Genomic DNA, 24,873 nt, shown 5'->3' on the forward strand with positions numbered 1-24,873 from the left:
AGTGAGCAGAGGAAAGATACTTAGTCTGTAAAATATTGTCAACACTAATCTTTTAAACAAAGGAGCTTGGCGTGGCGTTGTCAAAGGAAGCTAAACCCGCTGTTTTATTTTCCCATTGCTCCCTTGCACAGAGACTCTGGTCTCCAAATGGCCGCTGACATTCTGCCACAGAAATTGATACAAGGAGAATACTTGGTACTTTCCAATCTTGCTTCAAAGCCTGGCAACAGTGTTGTGGTTTCATTCCCCTGCTTCTGTGCTACAGTGAATCACTTGTGTTCATTCTGAGAGAAATTGGATGATTCTCTCTCTTCCCAGGTGTTTTTTTCTCTCTTGCTGTCAGTTCAGAAAAACTTGTTGCCTGACTTCTGTGGCCCAGAATCAAAGATACATGAAATGAACCAAGAAGCGAGGGCAGGATTTGGAAGGTGTAGGAGATGCCTGCCACAGAGGGATGTTTTTCTGTTCTCTGAGAGTTTCAAGCTAAACATATGGTATCAAAAGAGGTGAAGCAGAGATGTTATTTGAAATTTAATGGTAGTGTTACACCCAGGATGCTTGAAGGAAGTAGTTGAAGTATCTCAGTTACGTGCATGAAATCTCAGTGATGATGTGGGCAGAAGAAGAGGAATTTGCCAAATGAGTGACATGTGCCACACCTTACAGCTTTGCAAAAAGTGCAAAAACCATGGGCCTTTATGGGTGGGTGGAAAGATGTTTCTGGAAATGTAGGATCTTCAGTGTTCTTAATTACTTGCTAGTATACTGGGTCAAATTCAGGCTATGGACCTCCTAATCTGCAGGATTGTGGGGTTTTTTGTTTGCCTATTTTTTCATAAATACTGCTTTTAACTTGCCTTTGATGGTGAGGCGTTCTCAGCAGCTGCTGTGTTCTGCCATAGAGTTAGCTGCATGCTGAGGGTGGAGAATTCCTTTCTGTCCATGTGCAGTTTCATAAAGCTGGAGTAGCAGCCCTGAAGTTCATAGCTATTTCCAAGGAATGTAGATACTTGTACCAACTGATTGCAGAAGAAGTGCAGAACATGATACACTTAATGAAATCTCTTAGTGATGGAAAATATTCCTATCAGTTGAGCTTAATTCAGGCTTGCTGACACAATCTATGTCTTTATGCTAGAAGAAGAGCTGCTCTGTGTGCGGGTGGTGCTGCCTTTCCAGTGCCATTCCTTGCCATGTTTTCCTTCATGTGGATTATCTTTAGTTTTTGTCAAAAACCACTGCTGGAACTTGCTGTCCTCAGAAGGCTTGCATTTTCTTGCCTGATATCCTGCAGAGTGCCTAAACACAAGGACAACTCTGCAAAGACTTTGAGATGTTACTTTTAAAATGTATTATGAAAACAGTGTCTAGCGACCACAGTTGAAATCAGTTTTGGAAGTACTTCATGTACAGTTTTATCCTGTTAATTGGTTCTCCAAAGAGGCCATGTAGATTGAATAAACTCAGATTTGTTTGCCAGTTTTTTGAGAATCAGTACCTGATATATCCACTGCATGGTCAACTGCTGTGGTCTGAGCTGGACAAGATAGCCTCAAAATTAATGTCTATCGAAGGTGGAATATGTTCAATACAGTAGTTTTTCTTGGGGAGAGAATGACAAGTCTTATTTTAATGATTTCATACATATTAACATACAGTTAAGATTTAGGTTTTTTAGAAGGTAAAAATCATTAGAAAATAGTATGCATCTAATAGACTTCTTTCTAACTAATGGTGTAAGTATGTAATTCAGCTTTAGCCTACATACAATGAAGTAGTATTGAAATCACTCTTGTAAACAGCATACATGTCCTGTTGTTGGCTTTGCTTCAGCTGTTTCTTCACATTTGGCTAAGCTCAAGTAATAAATTGCTGTAAAACTGGAATACACTCTGGAAGCAGATTAATCATCTGACTCAGTATTGTCTTTTAGTTTGCCATGAGAAATCTTTCCAATCTATGAGATCATGGATTAGCTGGTTGGACAATTTAGAGAGGCATATAGTACATTCCCCTTTTTTGCTGCCTTTGAAACTTGTAGAATCTCAGCAAGGCAAAAATGAAAAACTCTTTTCCAAGTTTTACCACAAATACATATTGCAATGAAAAATCAGGCATCTGAATTGATACCTCCTTGTTTTATCTAATTTTGGACATTGTAGGTGGCATTTATCTCATGAGCTGTAGATTAACTCCCAGCCCATTGCAGGTGGGCAGGAATCTTTAAGGCCCCTTCCAATCAAAACCATTCTATGACTTACATGTTTGCGACAATGATTTAGACTTGCCTTAAAATGGGTGAAAAGAAATGAACGTTGTAGAAAGTGACTCACTTCAGGTTTCTAAAAACATGTTGCATAAATTCCACTGTAAAGTAATTTTTCTTCCCATTGATGAATAAAGGTAGTGATTGATTCTCCTGTCCTAATGATGCTACCCATGTAGATGCTGTGATGTCTGTTGTGTCCATCCATGGGCAAGGAGTGGTAGTGACTGATAAGGAGATCTAACACTTGGAGGCAATTTGTCTGGATTTGCAGTCTCCTGCATATGCCTTTCCAAATTTCATTACAAATGTGTGCTAAAATATTCCTTCCAAATGTCCTTTGCTGTGAGGATGAGTGGTGCACTGCAGAGGTAGGTCACAAATTAGGCTAACAATACCATTCTTGCTTGTGTGGCCAAAATAGGTGACATCTGCGGTGATATTTCTGTCGCATTGTTAATTTATAGCATTGCTTTTTTCCTCTTCTGATACCATACCATTTTGCTTCTTTGGCTGTGTTGAAGATGCAATTTTATTGCTTAACATACTGGGATGTAATGATCTCAGTGGCAAAAACATTCCATCCTCAACTTGCATAACAAACAGGTTATGCTTATTTTATAATTGAACTTTGGATTCTTCACAAAATGTAGTTTTATTGTATTCTGTGGCTCTTTTCTAGCTTGTACATGCATGCAAAGAGGAGGTAAAGTGTAGTGGTACTAGATTGTAAGCAATCTTGTCTCCAGCTGCAATCTTACTGAAAGCTGTCAAAATTTTATTTTTTTTCTGCATTCTTGGAAGGGCACTGCACCCAGTGAGGTAACCACCATAAAAACCAAGCAAGCTGTAGGTTACAGCAAGAATGAGGGTTATGTTATCGGAACCCTGTAAGGATGATGATAGTGGAAGGTACAGATGTTGTGTCCAAGAAAGGGTTTTCTGGAGCTGTTGGTCAGTGAGGGTGTGAAGGGAAGAGTCACAGTGGCACACAGAGGGGAGAGGGAAGAAGGGACAGATCTGTACATCTTATTAATTATTAGTGGGAGTGATTTCTTATAGGACTGTAAATAAACCAGTGCCAATGATTTACCACTTGAAGATTAATGTCTGGGCAAAATTACTGTTTCTACACACTTAAAAATTAGTGAAATGGATACTTCAATGAGGATGTTTTCTTTTGTAGCAAGGGTAGATCATTTCAACACCAACTGGTTTTCCCCTGGGTTTCCTTTAGTGCCCTGCTTTTGGGATTTGGCTGTTTCTCGTTGACTGAATTCAGAGGAAAACTATTCCTGATGATATTGAATTTGGCAGAATGGCTGAAGTTTGAATTTGGCTTGTATTGGTTAAATCAAGCTTTTGATTTGGTTGCCTATTGTCCAGTATGCTAATCCATGTTATTTCCAGCTGAGTTAAAGTGTAAAGTCATTAGAACAGTGTGGGGCTTTTGTTTGTAGAGGAAAGGTTAAGTTCTGCAGGCAGCTCTTACTGCTGCCAGCATAGCTGCTAATCTGAGTTTGGGGACTAATTACCTGTAATAGCTACAGGACAGAGTTCTGTGTTGAGCAGAAGTTTGATTAGGCCAAAGTTTGGAAAGCTTTGTCATGGGAAAGTTTTTTAACATTTTCCAGGAACTTGAGTTCTGATTTAGTTCATTCAGAACCAGATACTTACTGTACTACTACATTCAGCCTAATAATATCCTAATGCTGATATTGTGGAAAAAAAGTCCTATAGCAGAATTAACAAGCATTTTAAACTATAATAGCCTGTAGCTATTTAAGGACTGTCAATATTATTACATAATTTCTGAGCTGTTTCTTATTCAGCTTTTGATAACCACAATAGGTATTGGGGTTTTGAGGGTTGAGGAAGACAAAACTGACTTCATGAACAGATTTCAAAACCAATCTGTATTGGAGTGGTTTGGAGATTAATAGATTTGTAAAAAAAAAATAAAAAAATTAAAAAATTAAATGCCATTTTTTCCTAGACCCCTATGATTAAAAGTCTGTATGCATCAACATTTTTGGATGTGCTTTTAGATGTATTCAGAAACAGTTGTTTTCTTTTTTTTATCACTTAACTTTGTTATAAAATTCAATAGGAGTTATTATTATTATACACAAACCATTTAACTTCTGTATTGTGCCCTTTTACAAAAGAAGTGGAAAACTGGTTTGGAATGGAGGAGAATTAAGAACACAAGAAATGAAAACAAATACCACCTTCACAAATAGAAGAAATACAGGCTGCAGACTTGCATTGGGAAGAGAGAGAAGTTAATTATGCTTCCAGATAGTAGTATAAATATCCATTTTTGCTATAGCATGACTTATTAAGTCATTAATTGAAAGCTATGATCCTTCACTAACATTACTTAAGATCATCTAATAAGTTAGTACCTAACTTTTTTTTCAGATTGCAATGCCTAGTTAAATAAAACTTTGCAATTCACCTTAAAAACTGCACATTATTTCCCTGTTTGATACTGACTTTGATGTTTTTGGTGTTGCTTTCCTCTTATTTCTCTTAAGTTAATACTGTAATAAGAGACTGTTTCTATATGATAGGAATAAAAGTGCTCATTTAGGAAAAATATTCTTATCACTAGTTTTGAGTGGACAAAACAGGTAGTCCTCATCATGGAGTTTCAGTCTTGAAGCTTCTATGGGTTACTTCCAAATAATGGGTGAACTGTATTCAAAGTAATGACCCTTTTAATAATTTGCAGGTTTAGAGTATAGTTACTGAGTAATTCTGAATTTATTTGGGGTTTATTTCAGTCAGAGGGAATGTTCTCAGAGTTGCTGGGATAAACTAAGGGTTAGCAGATTGGGTCAGTGTCTGTTCTTCAGTCTGTGAATGGTAGCTTGAAAAAGTGTAAGCCTATCTGTTACCTATGTATTTATAATATATCTCTATGACCTATGTGAGACACAAAAATCTGGAAGAGTGTGAGCATATAATAAAATGTAGCTCTCTACCTGAATTCTCAGCAGTGTCAGAATGTTGTGTTGAGCAGAACAGTGAAGGGTGATGATTGATCACTGCAGTTCTGACATGCAGATAATTGGCAGTGGAACCCAATTAACAACTGGCCCTGAAGCCAACCTCATCATCACATCTTACTTAAGTATGTATCTTTTATTTATTTATTTTTAAATTCCCTCTCTTCCTTTTGGTCACTTAAAAACTTTCTTCCTCAAGTCATCAGGTCTGAGAAAAGCTTTATTTTTACCTGCAGCCAATTATATAAGGTACTTCTGGGTGGCTATCCAATATTGATAATGCATTTTTTTTATGCTGTTTTGTTTAGATGACAGTGCCTCTGCTGCAAGCAGTATGGAGGTTACAGATCGCATTGCCTCTCTAGAGCAGCGTGTCCAGATGCAGGAAGATGACATCCAGCTGCTCAAATCTGCCCTTGCTGATGTGGTCCGACGCTTGAATATTACAGAGGAGCAGCAGGCCATGCAGAACAAGAAAGGACCTACCAAAGGTTTGCATTTCAGATAGATGTAAAATAGATAGCACAGCACAATGACTTGTTCATATGTATTAAAATAGATTATTCATTAGATCTTGAAATATTCAAAATCAACAAATCAAACTAAATAAAATACATTTGAAATTCAACCTGTTAAAAAGAACACATAGAAATCCATACAGTTAAATCTGTGAGCCTTCTACAATTTCCATGAACGCAAAGCATTTGCGTTTTCTTAATGCTTAATCCACAATCTACATTTAACCATTGCTACTGCTTCTTTACTTCTGATCAAGATATTTTATAAACTCTTTAGGGAAGGCATTGTCTTCTGTGGAAGAAACTCCTAATAGGCTGGGGGTTTTTTATCCTAAAAAATTAATTAAACTTAGGTAAAATGTAATTAAAATTTAATTTAGAGTGTTTTAAGTATCTGTGGATCATACAGACATAAGACAGAGGTCTAAGTTAGCACAGAGTTGACATGAATAAGAAGATGGTACAACATTAGCTGCTCAGCTACAAAAGAAAGGCAGAGCTGTGGTTGCTGCCTGACTATCTTCCAGAGCAGCAGAGCCACAGCCAGCAAGGTGTGACAGATGTCACTGCTTGGCAGAATTCTGTGCTGTGCCCACTTGCCACAGTGTTCTCTCTTGTAGCTCCTGCTCTGCAGAAATGGGTTTTTCCAGAGAAGCTGGACCTGAACATCCAGCACTTCACAGGAGTAAAGGTTTATTTGAACCCAACCCATGTGATTTGCTATTGCATGTGAGGCTGCATGTGTGCAGCTTAGAGAAACACTCAAGGTATTTTAGGGTGGTCTTAGGAATAAGAGTGGTAGCAACCTAGATGTGGAAAAAGTACTGACTTCACAGGCTCTCTGTTGTCTGTTTTAAGAAGTTGTTTCTTTTGGGGTCCTGATATGTATTAATATTAATTAAAACCTTACTTTGCATAAGAACTATCTTATGTATTTATGAATTTCAAATTTTAAAGTTAGGACTTCCTTTATATTTGTGACCCCGCAACAAATATTTACTCCTAGTCATTGATTTAACAGATGAGGTAGGAATTACTTAATTTGCTGAACTGAGATGTCACGTTTGTTACAAAGTTTTGTGCTGGGAGATGAAGAAAGCTGAAAGAGACAGAATTACAGAGTCAAATAATGAGTTGGTTGTGTCTCATGCTAGCTGTCAGATGGAATAGACACTAAGAATCTACAGTCTTGTCTTCATGTTCTCTTCCCTTTCTGCTCTAATCTCCTTATTTTGTCTTCGTTTTATTGAGAAAAAAAAATTAAATATCAGATAAGTTAAATGTTACTAAAGATAGGCTCCACTGTGATAAAATGTTCCATCAAATCTGGTTTTACAAGAGATTAAGAGGCTTCACGTTGGCTGTAAAATAGATATCTGATGCATGGGGGAAATAAAATCTAGTAATTATTACTGAGTTGTAACCAAATCTGTTCTTCTTCCCTGCTGGCTTTACTTAGCAAAATACAAACCAGATTTTCATGGATTCTGTGAGCAGAGTTGAACTCTAAATCAGGAGAGGTTTTCTTGGTCATGGCAGACCATCAGAGCCATAGTTCAATGTACATTGAAGAAAAGCTGCTGTAAGCCTATCCCCCTGTCTTTTGTGGCTGGTTTTGTAGGGGTTGTTTTGTTTGCTTGTTTGTGGGATTTGTGTGTGTGTGGTTTGGAGGTTTTTTTTAATGTATATGTTTGTGGTTCTTGTGTGTGTGAAATTACAGTGCAAGAAGTTTTATTGTAACAATGCATATAGAGGACTATGAATGTCAATTGCTTTTCCATTGCAAATTACCAGAATGGGTCCTGGTATTTGCCAACAAAACCCACTGAATTTCTGGAGAAAATCAGTACTGTGACTGTTCACGTAAAGAACTTTCAGTTTGCTGTGCATCAGCTGTATCATTTAGTATATGGTCAACCTTATTAAACATGAATTATGAACATGAAAGAGAATCTGAAGTATTCTCATCACTTGTTTCTTTCCAGCTGTTTTGTAAAATGTGATATATTTCACATGATGGCCTATTATTCCTTAGTAGGCACAACTACTTTATGACAAATTATATGCAATAATTTAGCATGAGACTAATTTTAGTTTGGAACAGCATTTTAGAGGCTCCTGATGGAGACTCTTAGGAGAGGGGCCTTTTTAGCCATGGGAGGAGCTGGAGTGGTGGCTTCTCATGCTTTACCTCTTGGGCTGCATGGACTGAACCTGTTTATTTTTCCTAAATTTTTTAATGACTAATTCCACATTTGGAATTTTAAAAAGTGGAATTTGATCCCACAGAATGTCACAGAAACTGTGTCCATACAAACTGGGGCTTGAAGCATATTATATGCTGCTGTTATCATTTGATTTATAGATGAAGTAGGTTGGGATTAAGTGTGTGTGTGTGTTGGGGGAGGTCTGTACCTTTGGAAAAACAGGATCCCCCCACAACTGTATGAAGTCTGGAACAAGAATCTTCATGGGACAAACGACTTCATTTTTCTGAGTACTTCAGATTTAAAATTAATTTAAAGATTTCAAGTTTCAGACTTTAAATCTATAATGGAAAAATCTTGAGCTTGTTTTCAGTCTTTGTGTTCTTGTTCTAAACTTGAGCTAAGCAGCTTAAAAGCAGCATACATCATGGAAAGGGAGCAGCTTATCTTGTCCATTTGTGGAGCTCCATCCCTAATGGTGTTTTGAGTTTTTGTTTAGTTGTTTGGGGTTTTTTTCCTTTTCCTTTTTTAATTCTACTACTTGGTGGAGTTTCAGTATGGCTTCCTGCCTTTGTTTTACTTGTGTTTGTTGTTACTTCCTTTTGCAATTATTGGTTTGTTTGTAAACTTAACAGCCCTATTAATCCATAGATCAGAGTGTGATTAAAAAAGCTGCTGCTGAGGCTGATAAACTTGTCGGTCCTGCTACCACAGGTAAGACCTTGAAGCACCAGCACTTCCAAAATAAATCTTACTGACAAAGTAGTAATAGCAGTGTGTTAGTGACTTCTAACAGCAATGACACGTTTGGGATTGTGTGACTGTGATGCCAGTTACCGCTGGTGTGAACCAGCTGTTGTAAGTAAAACTAAATAGCTCCCAAATAAACAGTGGATTTATTGAATAATGCACAGTTTTTCTGTGTGTTTTGCAAGAGTTTAATGGTGCTGCTTTCCATGCTAGCTGACCATTTAAATCTCTATTTCCAGAAGTGTGGGTTGTGGGTTGGTGCTGGATCTGAAGCAAAACTTCTGTTAAAAGTTGCAGGATTTATTCCTGGCTGCTGCTAGTTTCGATTTCGTAAGGATAGGAGAGTAAACAAACTCCAGCTAGTTCACTCTAGCTACTCTTTAGGAGGCATACTTTTTAAATAACTACAAATAAGGGAATACTTTAATAATTTATTTTTTTAAATCCAGTTGCTGTTCTAATTTGTCTTCTCAGAGCTCATTAAAGTTTTATGAGCTACAGAAAGCATGCCAGGTCCACAGCTTCTCAACTGTGTAGTTACCTGTGATTCTGTAGAATGCAACACAATCAGTTTTTTATATATAGATTAATTGCAGCAGGGCAGCAATTAGGAAACGAGCAGCAGAGCTTCCAGCACAAAACTGTAAACATAATTTAATATACAAAAAATTAATAAAGGAGAAGTAAATAGAATTATGATATCTGAATTCATTAATAAAAAAACAAATAGAGGCTGGGGAAGCCAAGTAAACTTCAGATGTTTTGTATAAACTCTAAAGACTGCATTGTTAGTCAGTTAAAACAGATCATGGAAGTCAGGGCTAGAAGGCAACCTCAGTGAGCACAGAGAAAACTTTCTTCTTTTATCTCCCCTGCTGACTTTCTTTCCAGTCATGCTTCACTCTTCTAAGCCAAATAAGCCTCATTCCTTCAGTATTTCCCTTATAGGTTGTTTTCTAAATTTCCTCTGAACAAATAAATGACAAGTACATAACAAGTAATGTGTATTCTAAGTTTCAAGACAAAGTTTGTCTTGCAAGTTGCATTCTCTAGTAGACCATATTTACTGACAATCTTCTGAAGGCACAGTTTTTCACGTCTTTTTGTTCAGTATATGAAAACTTAGGGTGAACAAGTCAAAAAATACTTGCTGTCAGTGCTACAATAAGATGTTGTTACATTATGACCTATAATTGTATACAATTGGTACTGTTTCAGTTTAGCCTTTTAGATCTTTTATCCTTGGCAGACTTTTTTGAAGAACAATTCATAGGTATTCTCCCTGCCATCCTCTCCAAGTTCAATGAAATTTTATGTTCCTAAAGTGACTTGTGACTGCTGACTTCTCTCAGGTGGTGTTTTCTCTGAACCCAGAGGCTTTTGGCATCTCTACAATGGCGTGTAGTACAAAGTCAAATTTCAAGTGATTCAAGCTTTTTTCCCTGCTGTAGAGAAAGCACTAGTCATGTTTGTGTCTGTGTTTCGATGCTATGATCTACTGTAGTTTTTGTGTTGGTACTCATTCCTTGCATTTTTAAACACTGTTTTTGCAGCTAACTTCTAAATACTTGAATGAGACTTTTGTGTTATTCTAATTTTAATTACAGCTATGATATGTAGATCCTTTTTGAGCCAGCGATTGATCAGAAGAATGTAGGTAGATAATGCCAGCTTATTACCTTCACTCTTCTGTGATTTCAGTAGCTTTTTCTGAATAAAGGGTACAAATCCTTTCTGTCAAACATAAGCTCACATTCTTTGAAAAAAAGACCTTTTCAGGGAGTAGAAATTTCTTAATATATAATTTGCTCATGGAAAACCTTCAAGAAGACTGAGGGCTGAAGAGCAGGAGTGTCTGGAACGACAATTTGTCTTCATTTCTAGCACTCCTCTGAATGCTATCCAGGTGGGCAAGAGACTGATGCTCTTTGGACAGAGCAGGATTGGTTTTGAGGACAACTACTTTAGCTTTTACCACTAAGCTCCCTGATCCAGGACAGAGTTTTTACTTGATAGGATGATGATTATTATGATTATTATGATTATTATTGTGATTATTATTATTTTTATTTTTATTTTAAAATTCCTCAATGTAAAAACCCTCATCTGTGCTGAATTTGGCCATAGTGACTGAAAAATGGCACACTACATGGAAAATTTAAAATATTCTAGTGTTGTTTGCTGAGGAAAAAACACAGAAAAGTAAATGGAGGTCATGATTTCATCTTACACTTGTTTTACAGCAAGACCACTGGTACAAACCCTGCCTTTAAGGACTACAGTTAACAATGGAACAGTATTACCAAAGAAACCAAGTGGCTCTTTACCTTCTCCATCAGGAAACAGAAAGGAGACTGTATCACCAGCAGCAAAAAGGTAGGGATCTATGAGAAACCTTATAACCATGGAATTGAAAACATGGTATAGCTCCTCTTTTAACCTTCTAGATATGTAGTTTTTCTTACTTGCAAAGCAGCAGTCTAAATATTTAGTTCGGAAAGAAAAGGAGATGGATTTCATTCTAAGAGGCTTTAAATTTCTTCGTTCTAATTACAATTAAGGTTATTTCCATGAGTATTGAAAGAATGCACAATGCTCGGTCTTACTGGTTTGTGTTCATTTCTTGCTTTTAAGAATTTAGCGTAGAGAGAATAAAGCATTTCTATTGTGCTATTGCCCAACATGATGTGAAAAGTGCAAGAATTTTCTGAGTGGATAGTAGAAAACATATCATCTGCAGAGAAACAATGTTATCATTGCAAATCAGTATGTTATCTTTGGTGGTTTTCTCTCACTAACAAAATTATCATATAAACTGCATGCACAGGGTTAGCAGCATCTCAGGGAGGAGGAAAATTCTATGCCTAGCACATATTTATGCAAATGAAAACATCCATCTTTAGATCTCTTACCATTCGCATGTATTAAGCCCTTATAAAAATTACTGCTCTGTCCCAATTTGCTTTGTGTGTAGCTGTTTTTAGATAGACTAAATGTTTTACACATCTGGGTTATAAGGAATGGAATGGATTGGGTGAAGAAACTTCAAGTTATATGTGGCAGTTATTGTGGTGCTAATCTGTGGTGTGGTACGTGTATAAAAGATAATAGTGTGGGGTTTGGGTTGGGTTTGGTTTTTTTTGTACATTTCTTTTGTGTGTCTCCTCATCTTTTTGTTGTGATGATGCTGTCAGCTCTGAGGGAGGGTAAGTTGTAGACATGAGAGCATTAACCTGCTAAGATCTGAGGTCTCTCTTGTAAAGAGAATTTTTTTTTTCAAAGGGGCGATGGTGGCTAAGGATATGCCATGTTTTTGTCACTGTGTTGAAGGGGACTGATTTTCAAGAAACTCCAGGTTCTGTTATTGTAGAGAGCAGTTACACTGTGCACAACTAAAATTGGAAAATACCGTATTTATTTGTGTCATAAAAATGAACTCCTGTGAGCTCTTATGAGCTGGAGCTTGCTGTAGCCTTTGATAGTCTGGTCTGAATTAGCCCTTAACAGAAGAGAAAGGTGGCAAATACTGTCCAAACTGTTCCATTCTTTAGATTTGTGTTATCAGAAGTTTGAAAATGGGTGAAAGAACTTTCCTTTTAAAAAGGTAATATATTAGTGTTTTAAAAAGAGTACTATTTAGTACGTGCTGAATTTTAACACCTTTGTTCTTCACAAATTATTTTTTCTTAATAATTATAATTTCATTCTTCCTAATTAAGTTTCAACTAGTAGTTATAAATCATATGAGAGCATAGACATTGGGAGACTTCACCTGTGTACAGAGGGTGTGATTCCCAAGTCTGTATGCTCTAAGGTTCAGCACAGGACTTTCTGCCCCAGAGTAGGGTGGATGAAATGCAGGTCAGAATCATACTCATGCTTTCTCTATTCTTGGGGGCCTTTATGTAGTTCAGGTATTCCATCTGGTATTGCCAGCAGCCTATAGGCATTATCCCAGCTTAGGATCCCTGTAGGTAAGTGGCACCCTGTATCCCTTCCACCTGACCCATGTGAAGCCTGGATACCCAGCATGCCAGTGGGAAAGTCCTTGGAGAGCATCATTAGAGAGTATTTTTAGACTGTCTTGATTCCTGTGTGAGAAATTCCACCACAGGGCAAGTATTTAGTGTCCTTTTATTATGTTTTGTCCCTTCTCATTCAGCTAGGCCAAAGGTGCTTTAAGTATCCAACATGAAAATGTGTATTCAGTTTTGGAACAGAAAAAATATATATGGAGAGTTTTGCTGGAATAGATGAGCACTTAATAAGAGTGCTTAGGAGGGCGGGATTGCTTTATGGCCTGAAAAAAGCAGTTGTAAATTCAGGTGCTGTAGAATTATTTTTCCCTTCAAATGCTCTAAAATTCTGTACTGGTGTCTTTAATGTGAAAATGTTCTTTATTGTTACCTTTATTAATCTGAATTAAAGCATATTTCTATGCTTTGCCTATAAATGTACTTCAAGAGGAATAGAGTGGACTGGTAAGAACCTCATTGATTAATTACTGTACAAAACATTTTTTTGGTAAATTATTCTGTAATCATTTAATAGTGAACCTTGAAATAACTGGTTGGATTTCAGGGTTTTATAGTTAATGGTGTTCCACACATTCAGTATTCAAAGATGATACAGTAAGTGCTCCAAATATCCTTCTTGTATACAGTCAAGTAGAATAATTCATTATGCATCCTTAAGATGAATTCAATCACACTTTGTATTTATACTGGACCCTTTTACCTTCAGGAACTGCATGTGTTTATGCATAAAACAGTAATGGAAATACATCAGCAAAATCAAACATCTTCCTTTTGCAAGGGGAAGGACTTATTTGTGTTAGAAGCTTCTCTCAGTGTTGCACAGTTTACAGATGGTGGGAAATTTCAAGCTATTTTTTTACTTCTGATTTCTGCTAAGCAGTGTTCTTTTCTTATGAGCTGCTTCCAGAACTGTATCTAATTTGTAGTGTATGTATTCTTTAGTCCAAAATATGTCATGTGACACAGCAGCTGTAAATAGTATTAAGTGGTTTTGTATGTTTTTAAACTTAATTTTTATGTGAATGCTTTTAATAATTTTTCTGTTCAACACAGGTGCACAATTGAAAAGGTAGAGTTTGAAAAATGAAAGTTAAAAACAACAGGGAAAAAAAATTTTTTGCTGAGTCATCTTCTAAACTTCTGATCTCCTGTTGAGACTGACACATATCTGCTAGGATTCCAATAGTAAAAAATAGCATCTTCCATTTTTTTACTACCTGTGACCATATACCCAAGAGAAAGTGCAGCTGGATGGAGTCCTTCCCAAATGTTTTATTGTCTTATGAAAAGAGGGCTTACAATGAAATACTTTCTGATTCCTCTTTTCTCCTATACTTAGCACTGTTGAGGTTAAGACTGTATGATATCCAATTGAAATTACATCAGTATGTTCATTGAAACAGTTTGTTGTGCATTATTATGTAAATATATGCAAATAGTCTGCATGGGGACTAAGTGTGCATCTATACATTCTCCTGCTTAGAGATAGATGTATTTACGGGTATGTCTGCAGACACAATCTGATTTCATACAATAGCTGTATTAAATGTGTTGGTTAACTCATTTGAACCCACAGGTTGGTATATGGCTTATTTGCCTTGCTGGATTACCAAGGAGATGTGGTTCAGAGTTCACTACATTTTCTGATTTCCCATTTAATATTTGAAATGGAAATGACTTCTTCTGGCAGGAATATAAAATTGGAGGTAATAAAAAAGGCTTGAGGCTGAAAGGGTGGAACTAACAGGCTTTTATTTGAGTTCTGCCATATATTCTCTCAGTGACCTTATGCAAATCATTTAACCTCTATGCATATTGCTTTTCCATATGTAAAGCATGTATCTCTGGATGTCAGTAGGTTCTTATAGGGCCTAATGTGATAATTAAATCCAGATTTTTGCAAAGCGTTGAGTAACCTCAACTGACTCTAACTTCAATTAGAATTGAGGGCACCAAACCCTGCTTCAGCATTCAGATCTCAGAGAGTCAATATCCAATTATCCAAGTTAAGGAAGGACTGAAATAACTTGAATAGAGCAAAAGAACAAATCCAAAACATGGATCAACTGGATTATAAATGCATATGGCAGTGATACAGTGCAAGATAGAAAGCCAAGGAAAGCCTGGTGATGCTGGTGGTACTGGGACCAAAAATTGTGGTCAAGCACCAAGAGAAGATGCTGCTCTCAGGCTCTGGGGGCCATGTCAACACAGCTGTGAGGTTCTGGGTGCCAGCCAGCTAACAGAGAGCTGGAGTGATTCTGAGATGGGCTGAACAACCACCTAACACAGACAATCAAGAATTACCTGGCTTTGTAAAGTGTTTGCATGTCATCTTTACAAGAACCCTTTGATCAGAAGATTTGATTTAAATATATTTACTAATTCTATGATGTAGAGATGTATGAGCTACTTTGAGTAACAGCTTTTTTAATGCTGACATAGTTTAATTCTGAACTTTGTGCGTAGAATAATTATTTGAAATTTTCATTCTGAATAAGATAAATTTAGTGTATCCTGAGCAGAACTTTCCCTTCCCCCTGCACTCTTTCTTTGGCATGTAATGTGGCTTGAGGTTTACTGCTTAACACTAAATTTGTCTTTGGAATTTGGCCAGTGTGTAGAAGTGATGTTGTGTGTTCCCTATTAAAATCTAAGGTTTTGTGACTCATCTAGGACAGCTTTGTTTCCAGGAGATGAGGGGGAAAAAGGGGGGGAAAAAAAAGGGAGGAGAATTCAGACAGTACCTTTCCCAGTAGGGATGCTGGTGCACGCTGGAGGCTTGCACATACTTTGCCTTTCAAAAGGAGACAATCAGTCATTCTTTCTCCCCCAGCAGATTGCAAAGTATTACAATGGTGCAAAACTCTGACAATGGAGATCAAAAGGAAGAAGCAAGAACAAAGAAAACATAAAGAGCTTTGTTTGCAGGGAGAATAAAATACTTTAATATGATAAATTCCTGTTCTTCTAAACTCTAAACACATGGCCCCTAGGAAATTGTTCAGTCGCCTGGAATTAATGTTGTGTGTTCTGTTGGGGGGCAGTGATGGTTTGTAACTGGCACACACACAAACTCTGAATCGAACCTTCAATTAAATGCTCTGTGTAACACTCGTCTCTCAAAGAAAGTGATTTAAAATATTTAGAATACAAATTTAAAAAAGAAATCCCTCTCCACTGAACTTCGGGCGGCAAAACTATTACACCACTTCACAATATCTCTAACAATTAAAGTTATTAGTGAATTTTGCTCAGAGGCGTAATGAAATTAAAGTCATATGTTATTCCTGAATTCATTCTAATTGATTTAAATGAGGGTCAGAATGAGTACTAGACAAAATATTAATGCCATCAGTTTCTGTCTTAAGAGCACTGTGCACTGGTTTTTAATTTCTTTTACTAAAAAGCTTTTATATTTTCTCAAATAATTTTAGTAATTAAGTATATATCTTTTTAATTTTGGCCAGATTTGTTCACCACAATTCAATAATGCAACTACCTGAAACATTCATGCTATGCAGTGGTATATGTATGTATATATGAGGTTTTATTTTCTTGTCTTTGTTGTTGCTTTTTTAATAGTCTTTGTCTTTTAGCTGGATCATCTGTCGTGTTCCTCCAGATAACCTCTTTGATTTTTTTTTTCTATTTTTATTTTTTTAATTTTATTTTTGAGTCGCTTTACAAATGGTCAGTCTATTGGGCACTGCTGAGATTTTGTCATTCAAAGATACATTGGTGTTCTTAAATGTATGGTTTGAAATGATCAAACATCTGAGTCAATGAGCACTTTGTTGTTTACTCTTGCACGTGACTTCATATCTTGAAAGCATGCAATTTTGTCTTTTAATGTAAGTCTTGTAAATGTCTTGTTTCCACATTTTATTGTTGCATTCACTTTTTATTCTGCTTTGTTTATGCACCTCTCAATCTGGATTAAGCAGGTCTGTGAATCTTCTCAATGCATGCAAACTGAAAAAGCCTGCTCTAAGGTGAGGGATCCTTAATAGCTTTGTAGTGTTGAAGTTCAGTTGTTTTTCCTTTCCATTTCAATTCAACACATGGCTGTCCTAGTAAAAGCATTAACATGATAGAACTGTAATTATTATTGCCATTTTTAACATTTCCAGAACTAAATGTCTAATACTTTCTCATCATTGATAAATGCATCACACAACTTAGATAACAATAACGTCAGTGATGGTATCTACATTATTTCATACTAACATAATTTTTATTATAGGGGTGTTAGACCACATTGCTGTCTTAAACAAATTAAAAATTGTGTAACCAAATGTTGTCATCTGAAATAATTGCAAATGCTCTCCTTTCATATCACTAATGTGGAAGTCAAATTCCGGAATCCAGTTATACTCTTACAAACCTGTAAGTTAAATAAGTATTTTAAATTCCTCCTCAGGTGACAGTGTATTTCCTGTAGCTGTGAATATTGTCACTGGTGTTTAATACTCTAGCTAACAAAATGTGTATAGTGCCAAAACTGAGTTAATATAATGGAGTTAAAATCCTTGTTTCCAACCACCAATTAATGCTTCTCACTGGGCTTTTGTTGTTGAAAGTTTAAAATAAAGTTTGTCAGAAGACAGCATTACTAATTAGTTTAAGAAGTGATGGACATAAATCATAAGGGTTTAAAAAAATTTAAAACCTGTAGTTAAAATAATTTTTATACTGATATGAGACTTTATTATTCAGAAATAAGATAGAATGAAACTTTTAAATTTTACTCCCACCCTTTCATTTATTCTCTATTTCATCTTTTGAATGGTGACAGCTATAAAAATAAAACCCCAAGCAACATTAAAATTAGTTTCAAATTGTTTCTGTAACTTAATTTTTTTCTAATATTAGTATACTTTGATAATGTCCTTAATTTAATTTTGGTGTAGGCTGATGTTGACGCCTCTTATCCTTAATGAAGACAATATGCGTCAGCCTACACTGAAATTTTCTTAATCAAGAAAAGATGCCAATATAATGATTTGATCCTCACAAATCACACAGAATGTTTCTGTAATTAATGTATATAACAGTGGAAGGCACATGCTAATAAAGCCATTTAATGTAGAACAAACATTTTCAGTATCAAGGTTTTATTTTTTAACTGGAGTAGTACTAAACTGGATGATGTTATGAGATGTGAGGACAGTAGTTAAATATTAACAGTACATTCTTTAATTTACTAGCAAAGGGGTTTTTTTCATGTATTTGACATTGAGATGACTTGGATAATGTTAGTCTAGTGTAGAAAGTACACTTCTGAAATTAAGACAGAACTAAATTCTTGTTCCTGCCTATCTCTTCCCCTATGAATGTATTCTGTTCTGTCTTTGTGTAATTTTGCATTCTGCTTGCTCTCTTACATTGCTTTCTCCACAGAAACACTATTTTTTTAATTTCAGCTTAATCATTTGAAGCTTCTTTTAATTACAAGAATGCAGTACTGAACATCTGTCCTACCATCGCATGTACCAGAAGGTTTTTTTGTCAAACTGCCTGAGATGCACCTGAACATGCATTGCCTCTGCAGATCAGCCCCTGGGTGGGCACTGCCTTCTTTTCAGAAGGGCATTTGCTTTGCAGAAAGACTCTGGTTCAAGTGTTCCCATCTTTTCTGTAACTGAGTCTCAGTTGAGGTGTTGAAACATTCACCGCCTTGCTGGTAAAAAGACATGGGAGCAGAAATAAGTTTGGGTTTTTTTAAAGCAGGTGGTGTACAATTGCTAAGCTACGTATTTTTTGACCAGGCAGAAAAGTCTATCTTGGTTCCTCTAGTTATGGAGAGCCATCTTACACCACACATAAAATGGGACAGAGCCAGAGGAGCTGGCTGAGATGACAGGATAGGGATAGCTGTTAGGGACTGATGGGGTGGTTTGGAGTAGTCCTCAAGAATGCATGAGATGAGTATTCTGGTAAGCAGAGCATCTCTGGGGGTGTATGGAGGCTAAGGGGAGGGGTGGCTGGGGATCATAAAAGGTGTGATTAGGATGAGACTGGCCTTAAAGGAGCAAGTACTGAAGTTTTCACAGTGGGATGGAGCTTGCGGTTGGGATTTGGGTAGGGAGATGTGAGCTTGAAAGCAATCATTGGTATCCCTGGTTTCTGGGGGAGAGAGCTGCTGAAGGTGGTTATTTGGTATGGGGATTTCATGGCTTAAAGTGGATATTTTCATTGTGCATCTGCAGGGGAGAAAGCAGTACAGGACTGAAATGGGGGGAAATGAGACCCTGAGACTCAGTCCTGTCATTCAGCTGCTGCCATGGGGGTGATTTCTGCCTCAGTGTGGGTACTGCTGCCTGAGCCGCTCTGCTGCAAAGGGCCTGCAGCAACGTGTAAAGCATTGAGCTTTAGGGCCTCACCCTTAGCTGCTCCCTCTCTTGCTAAGAAGCACTGCTTTAGGGAGAAGTGCTTTGGTCAATAATTTGTCTCCTGTAAGGTGTAAGTTCTGACTGAGTTTCTCTTAATTTACTAAGTAACACTGCTTGTTTTTTGGCTCACATTTTTCCATCAGAGGGAGCTGGATGTTTAAGGGGTGCCATAAAGCCACACAGGAGTTCCCTTGATAGCTATCTTGGCAGGAAGGATGGTTGAAGAGTGAGAGGGTAGGGTGAGCTTTTAGCCTTTGAGAAACCTCCTGTCAGGACATGTGGAGAATCTAATTTATTTGTACATGTAACTAGGAAACATACCTTTTTGTCAACAATAAAAAAATGCAGGCTAGCTCACCATTAATTGTAGTTTGGAATATGTTAAAAGTAGTTTTGAACCACAGTGTAATTGATACTGGATGAAGACCCAAAGTTAGCTTGCTTGTGTTCATATTTTGACATACTTTTGGCATTCTCTGTAGTCTGGCTGGAAATGTCAGGCAATATGTTTTTTCTTTAAATCTTTCGCTTCTTCATAAGAGAATCCGAAATTTCAGAAGAATGGAGTGGTAGTCAGAGATTTGAAACATGACCTGGAAAAATGATTGTAGCTACTCTATGAAATTGATTTAGCCCATTTTCTATTTCATGATTACAGAGAAAGTAGTATATTTGTCTCTGTTGCACCAGATACTCAGAAAAACTCTTATATAGGCTCTTTAACAAATCAAATTAAGATTTTTTTTAAAATCTTAGTTATTTTTTATAATTTAAAATCATAGTTATTTTTTTAGGGTCAGTGTTCTATTTGATACATTTCTCCAAAATATTTATTGTAGAATATATACTTTTTCAAGTGCCACTGTGAAACTTGCTCCTTGTTTTATTAGCACCATTAAGAGAACCAGTTCAGCTGAGCGTGTGTCCCCAGGAGGTCGGAGGGAAAGCTATGGAGATTCCAAAGGGAGTCGCAACCGCACTGGTTCCACCAGCAGTTCATCTAGTGGTAAAAAGAACAGTGAAAGGTAATGTTATCTAAGTATCTATCCCCTTTCTTTGCCTCCTACTCTAATAATGAAATTAGTTTCTTTAGTGAACTTAGTTTTTCTTGTTTGAAATATTGGAAGCTTTCTTTTTTCACAAAGCTCCAATTATTGGACCAAAGCTTTTATTAAAACATTTGAAATAAAAACAGGTTTTCATATTTCGATTAAATTTATTTGCCTTGTTTCCAAACTATAAACAGTGTGAGAACTTAAAGTTTTCCAAAAAAGTTCATAATTATTAAACATGCCTTTTCAAATATCTTAGCGGTTTCCCTTGGTCTTCATATTTCTAACAAGTATTTCTTTGAGCTTCTGGTTGTGGTGCATTGACCCCAGCTGGCATCTAAATATCACACAGCCATTCATTCCTGTCCTCCAGTGGGATGAGGAGAAGAAAATAGGAAGAGCAAACGTGAGAAAACTCATAAATCAAGATAAAGGTAGTTTAAGAAGTGAAGGAAAGAGAAAGAAAAATCAAAACAATTTCTGAGAAGCATTCAGTCACCACATCCCACATGTAGACTGATGTCCAGCCAGTCTCTGAACTATGAATGCCTTGGTCTGAGAGCCAGATTAAAGATAAATGAAGAGACAGGTTTACATGCAAGTGCTGTTCAGTGAAGCAGAATGAAGCGATGCCTATCTCTGTGTATCTCTGTTCATGCTTCTCTGTATTGCTGACAGCACAGAGAAAAGAGGATATCTTGTCCAAGGATTTTAGACTTAGGAGAGCCTTGAACAAATAGCTGTTTCGTTGAGGTTCATCAGTATTGTCAGTATAGGTCAAGAAGTTCTTTTCTGTATTTCCTAGTCAGAATTTAGTTTTGGCCGTTTCACTTGACCTGTTCTATTGCAGTTTTCTTTGCAGCAAATGGTGATGATGGTACTGTTTCACTGTCTCACAGATGATGTGGCCATAAAAATGCATTGTTAATGAAGCTCAACTAATAACTTAATTTACCTGCTCTGTTTGGACATCAATGCCATTACACAAGTCATTGTCCATAGTGTAGCACAAAATGTTCCTTCCTTTTTACCCCTTTAGCATATTTGCTTGAGTAAGGAGTGACTGAGCTGGTTCAGTAGTATTTTACAACCCAAATATGGGTGATTACAGTATTAATAACTTGTTTTCTGGCTTGTGTTTTCAGCTATGAAGCAAGGCAGCAAGTGTGCAAACAAAGGAACTCTTAGAATAAGTTGTGGGTTGGGATAAAAGGGCAGACTAATAAGGGTGGCACTTTGTGGCTGATCACACAAGCTACCTGAACAGCGGGAAGTGCATGGGGTCTTTTACAGGCAGCTTGAAACACCCTCAAAGTCACAGGCCCTGGTTCTTCTGGGGGAATTTAACTACCCAGACATCTGCTGGGGAAGCAACACAGCAAAGCACAAACAGTCCAGGAGGTTCCTGAAAAGCATTGATGACATCCTCCCGTCACAGGAAGTGAAAAATTCCACAAGGAATAGTATGCTGCTTGACCTTGTGATTACAAGCAGAGAAGGTCTTGCTGGAGATGTGGAGGTTAGAGGCAGCTTTGGCTGTCGTGACCATGAGGTGGAGTTCAGTACCAGGGGGGGATGAAGCAGGGCAGCAAGTAAGATTTTAGCCATGTACTTTAAAATGGTCTTTAAGGGTTAACTTTAGCCTGCTCAGGGATCTTGGGAGAATTCCATGGGAACAGGACTTTCAGGGAAGAGGGATCCAAGAGATTGATTGATATTCAAGGATCACTTCCTCCAGGCTCAAGAACAATGCATCCGGATGAGCAAGAAATCAGGAAAAGTGGATAAGAGACCTGCATGCATGATAAAGGAGAAGGTGTTCTGGTGGGCAAGCTGTCCATGGGCCAGCAGTGTGCCCTTGTGGCCAAGAAGAATCCTAGGGTGCGTTAGGAAGAGCATTGCCAGCAGGTTGAGGAAGGTGATCCTATACAAAGTCATAGAATTGTCCTGGTTGGAAGAGACCTTTTAGATCATCAAATCCAACCATCCTATTCTGCCCTTCTACTCAGCCCTGGTGAGGCGCACCTGGAGTGCTCTGTCCTGCTCTGGGCTCCTCAGTACAAGAGGGACATGGAGCTCCTGGAGTGAGTCCAGCTGAGGGCTACAAAGTTGATGGTGGGACTGGAGCACCTCTCTTAAAGGTGAAGGCTGATGGAACTTGGCCTGTTCAGCCTTGAGAAGAAACCATTGAGAAGGGACCCCATCAATGTCTGTGAGAATCTGAAGGGAGGGTGTCAAGAAGCCAGGCTCTTCTTTGTGGTGCCAAGCAATAACTGGAGGCAATGGGCAGAAACTCATGCACAGGAATAGGAGGAAAAATTTTTTTACCATGTAGGTGACCAAGTACTGGAACAGATTGTCCAGAGAGACTGTGGAGTATTCCTCAGTGAAGATGTCCAAGAGCTGTCTGGACATGATCCTGTGCCATGTGCTCTGGTATAACCTTGCCTGAGCAGGGAGGTTGGACCAGATAAATAACTGTGATCCCTTCCAACCTCACCTGTTCTGTGATTCATTGAAAGGCTAAGCAAATCAAAGGAATAATGAAAAAAAAGAAATACTATCAGAGAAAATGTTATAAAATTGTAACCAAGAAAGATGTAATTACACAAATTAACATCTTGTTTGCATTCTGCATCTATGCATGTGAATGAAGTTTTGATAAGCCAATAGAATTCCACAGGACTGGATTTTCTGGTACTTAGGAAAATTTGGCTCTATCTTAACATCTGAATTTTCTTCCCTTAAAATTTTTGTAAGATAATTATAAACAACAAATAACTAGTAGAAGTGGGTTTCATTTTGTTTCTAAGACTGTTATACTTCAAGATTTCTAAAAGACAAAAATAACTGAAAAAATTTACTGTATCAATACGTAATATCCATAAATAAATATTACTTTTGAGAGGAAAAGCAATCTATTATTAGTTTACTTAAGAACAAAGTATCTTTCTGCATGTGCAGATTTGAATAAAATCTTTTCTCAGACCCTTGCAGCACAGAGAATGTATATCTGCACACATCTGAATTGGCAAATCAAACATCAACCATCTTTGGGACGAGTCTGAAAGGTTTGAAGGGCAAAACCAGGCAAAACCCATGATGACCAGTGAAGGGACCATTGAAAAACCAGCTCACTCTTAATTTAAGCTGCAAATTCTGTGAAGTGTTGCAATGGTGTGGAACTTCATGCAGTTACTTTGCCTTAATGAAGTCAGTAGCATGGAGCTGCTGTTTTCTATATTGATCTCTTGAAACAGTTGGATATTTTTCCTAAGGCTTTGCTTTTTATTTTGCATCTATGTATAACTTCCTACTCTATCACACATATCAAATGATATCAACAGCCATTATGTGGTGACCTCATTGATTAAAATAACTTCATCTTCTATAAACAAAACAAACGTCTTATGGATAGTTTTTGTTAAAAAAACAAGCATCAATACTTATATGGGAAGAGTTGTTTCTGCAATATGAACAGCAATAATTTCACCTACCAATAGTGAATCTCATTGCTTTTCCAATTTGATGTAGTAATTTACTGTAGTTTTTGAAAAACTTTTAACAAAAGTGATCCTACAATACCTACCCTTATTCTGTTTATTTTATCTTGTATAAAAAATTACATTACATCAAGTGCCCAAAAGTTTAATTCAGTGTGTGTTGTGCAGTGGAAGATCTACATGTCAAAATCTAAATACAATACAGTGCTTTGCAAAGTCTGTTTTATGACTATATCTATGATCCAGCTACCTGTTTAAGATGACAATTATCTGAAATTAGTTATACGTTAAGGCGACTAAACACATAGAAGTGAGACTATTAGTAAAGTTATTCACTTAAATTAAGGAAAGCTATGACTTCTATGAACTATATAGATGTATTGTATACTTGAAAATTGATTCCAAAATAGCTGAGAAATCAAAACACTGCAACTAAATAATGGTTATCTGCAAAATGTTTTGCTCCAAGGTTGTCAACAGTATTTGAGATTAATTTTTAATTTTTTTATACTATTTCAACAGAAACTCAATGGTTATGTCATTTTGCAATTGTTAGGCCACAAAGGGTTGAGCAGCAGCACTGATCAGAAATCACTCACTTAGGACTTGGGGAGGAGGTCCAGCACACAAGGCATGCGATGCTTAAATAAAGGGCAAGCATTCCAAGGAACTAATCAAGAGTATGTGTTAGATTGCCTCAACTGGTGCTTGTGATGTTGGTACCACTGTGAAAACAGCCATTGTATGGTTAGAGACTTTTGCCCTCATTTCTGTCCCATGCAGCCTGTTCAGCACCCCAGCTTTCACCTCCTTGAAGAATGAGTGTCCTTATCCTGTGGAAGAGGCTGGCTAAAGTCTTGCCTCATGATTCGTCTTGAAACGGAGCCACCATGCAAAATACAAACCATGAGTCATGGGAAGGAAAATGATAATTCTGTACGCTGGGACTAAGACTGTCCCCTGAAAGCTGACTGTATGTGTGAGTGAGGGAGAGTGTGTTAACCTAACCATCTACTCACAGTCTGTTTGTATCCTTGACCCCTTGGCATCCCTTCCAGCTTGAGATACTCTATGACTGTTTTTCAAAGCATATAGGGCTGTAGGCTGTTACGCAAAGCCAGAATGCTATAG

The 24,873-nt window shown here is 37.2% G+C and overlaps 1 protein-coding gene across 12 annotated transcripts in view; it reads left to right on the top strand.

Moving 5' to 3' along the window:
- The window catches only part of EML1 (EMAP like 1), a 122,716-nt gene that overhangs the window by 64,616 nt on the left and 33,227 nt on the right, over positions 1–24,873 (top strand). For 5 of the 12 annotated variants that reach the window (XM_088057506.1, XM_088057499.1, XM_088057501.1 and 2 more), the window contains exons 2-5: positions 5,589–5,771; positions 10,999–11,131; positions 16,737–16,787; positions 20,078–20,212. In XM_088057506.1, the coding sequence (XP_087913632.1) occupies positions 5,589–5,771; positions 10,999–11,131; positions 16,737–16,787; positions 20,078–20,212 (502 nt within the window). The remainder of the gene's footprint in view (positions 1–5,588; positions 5,772–10,998; positions 11,132–16,736; positions 16,788–20,077; positions 20,213–24,873) is intronic. The other 7 variants (XM_088057503.1, XM_088057505.1, XM_005520137.3 and 4 more) reach the window with 3 other exon arrangements.

This window comes from Pseudopodoces humilis, chromosome 7 (genome assembly GCF_049639895.1).
Source record: "Pseudopodoces humilis isolate 2021_Gansu_Grassland_sample_001 chromosome 7, ASM4963989v1, whole genome shotgun sequence".
Lineage (NCBI taxonomy): Eukaryota > Metazoa > Chordata > Aves > Passeriformes > Paridae > Pseudopodoces > Pseudopodoces humilis.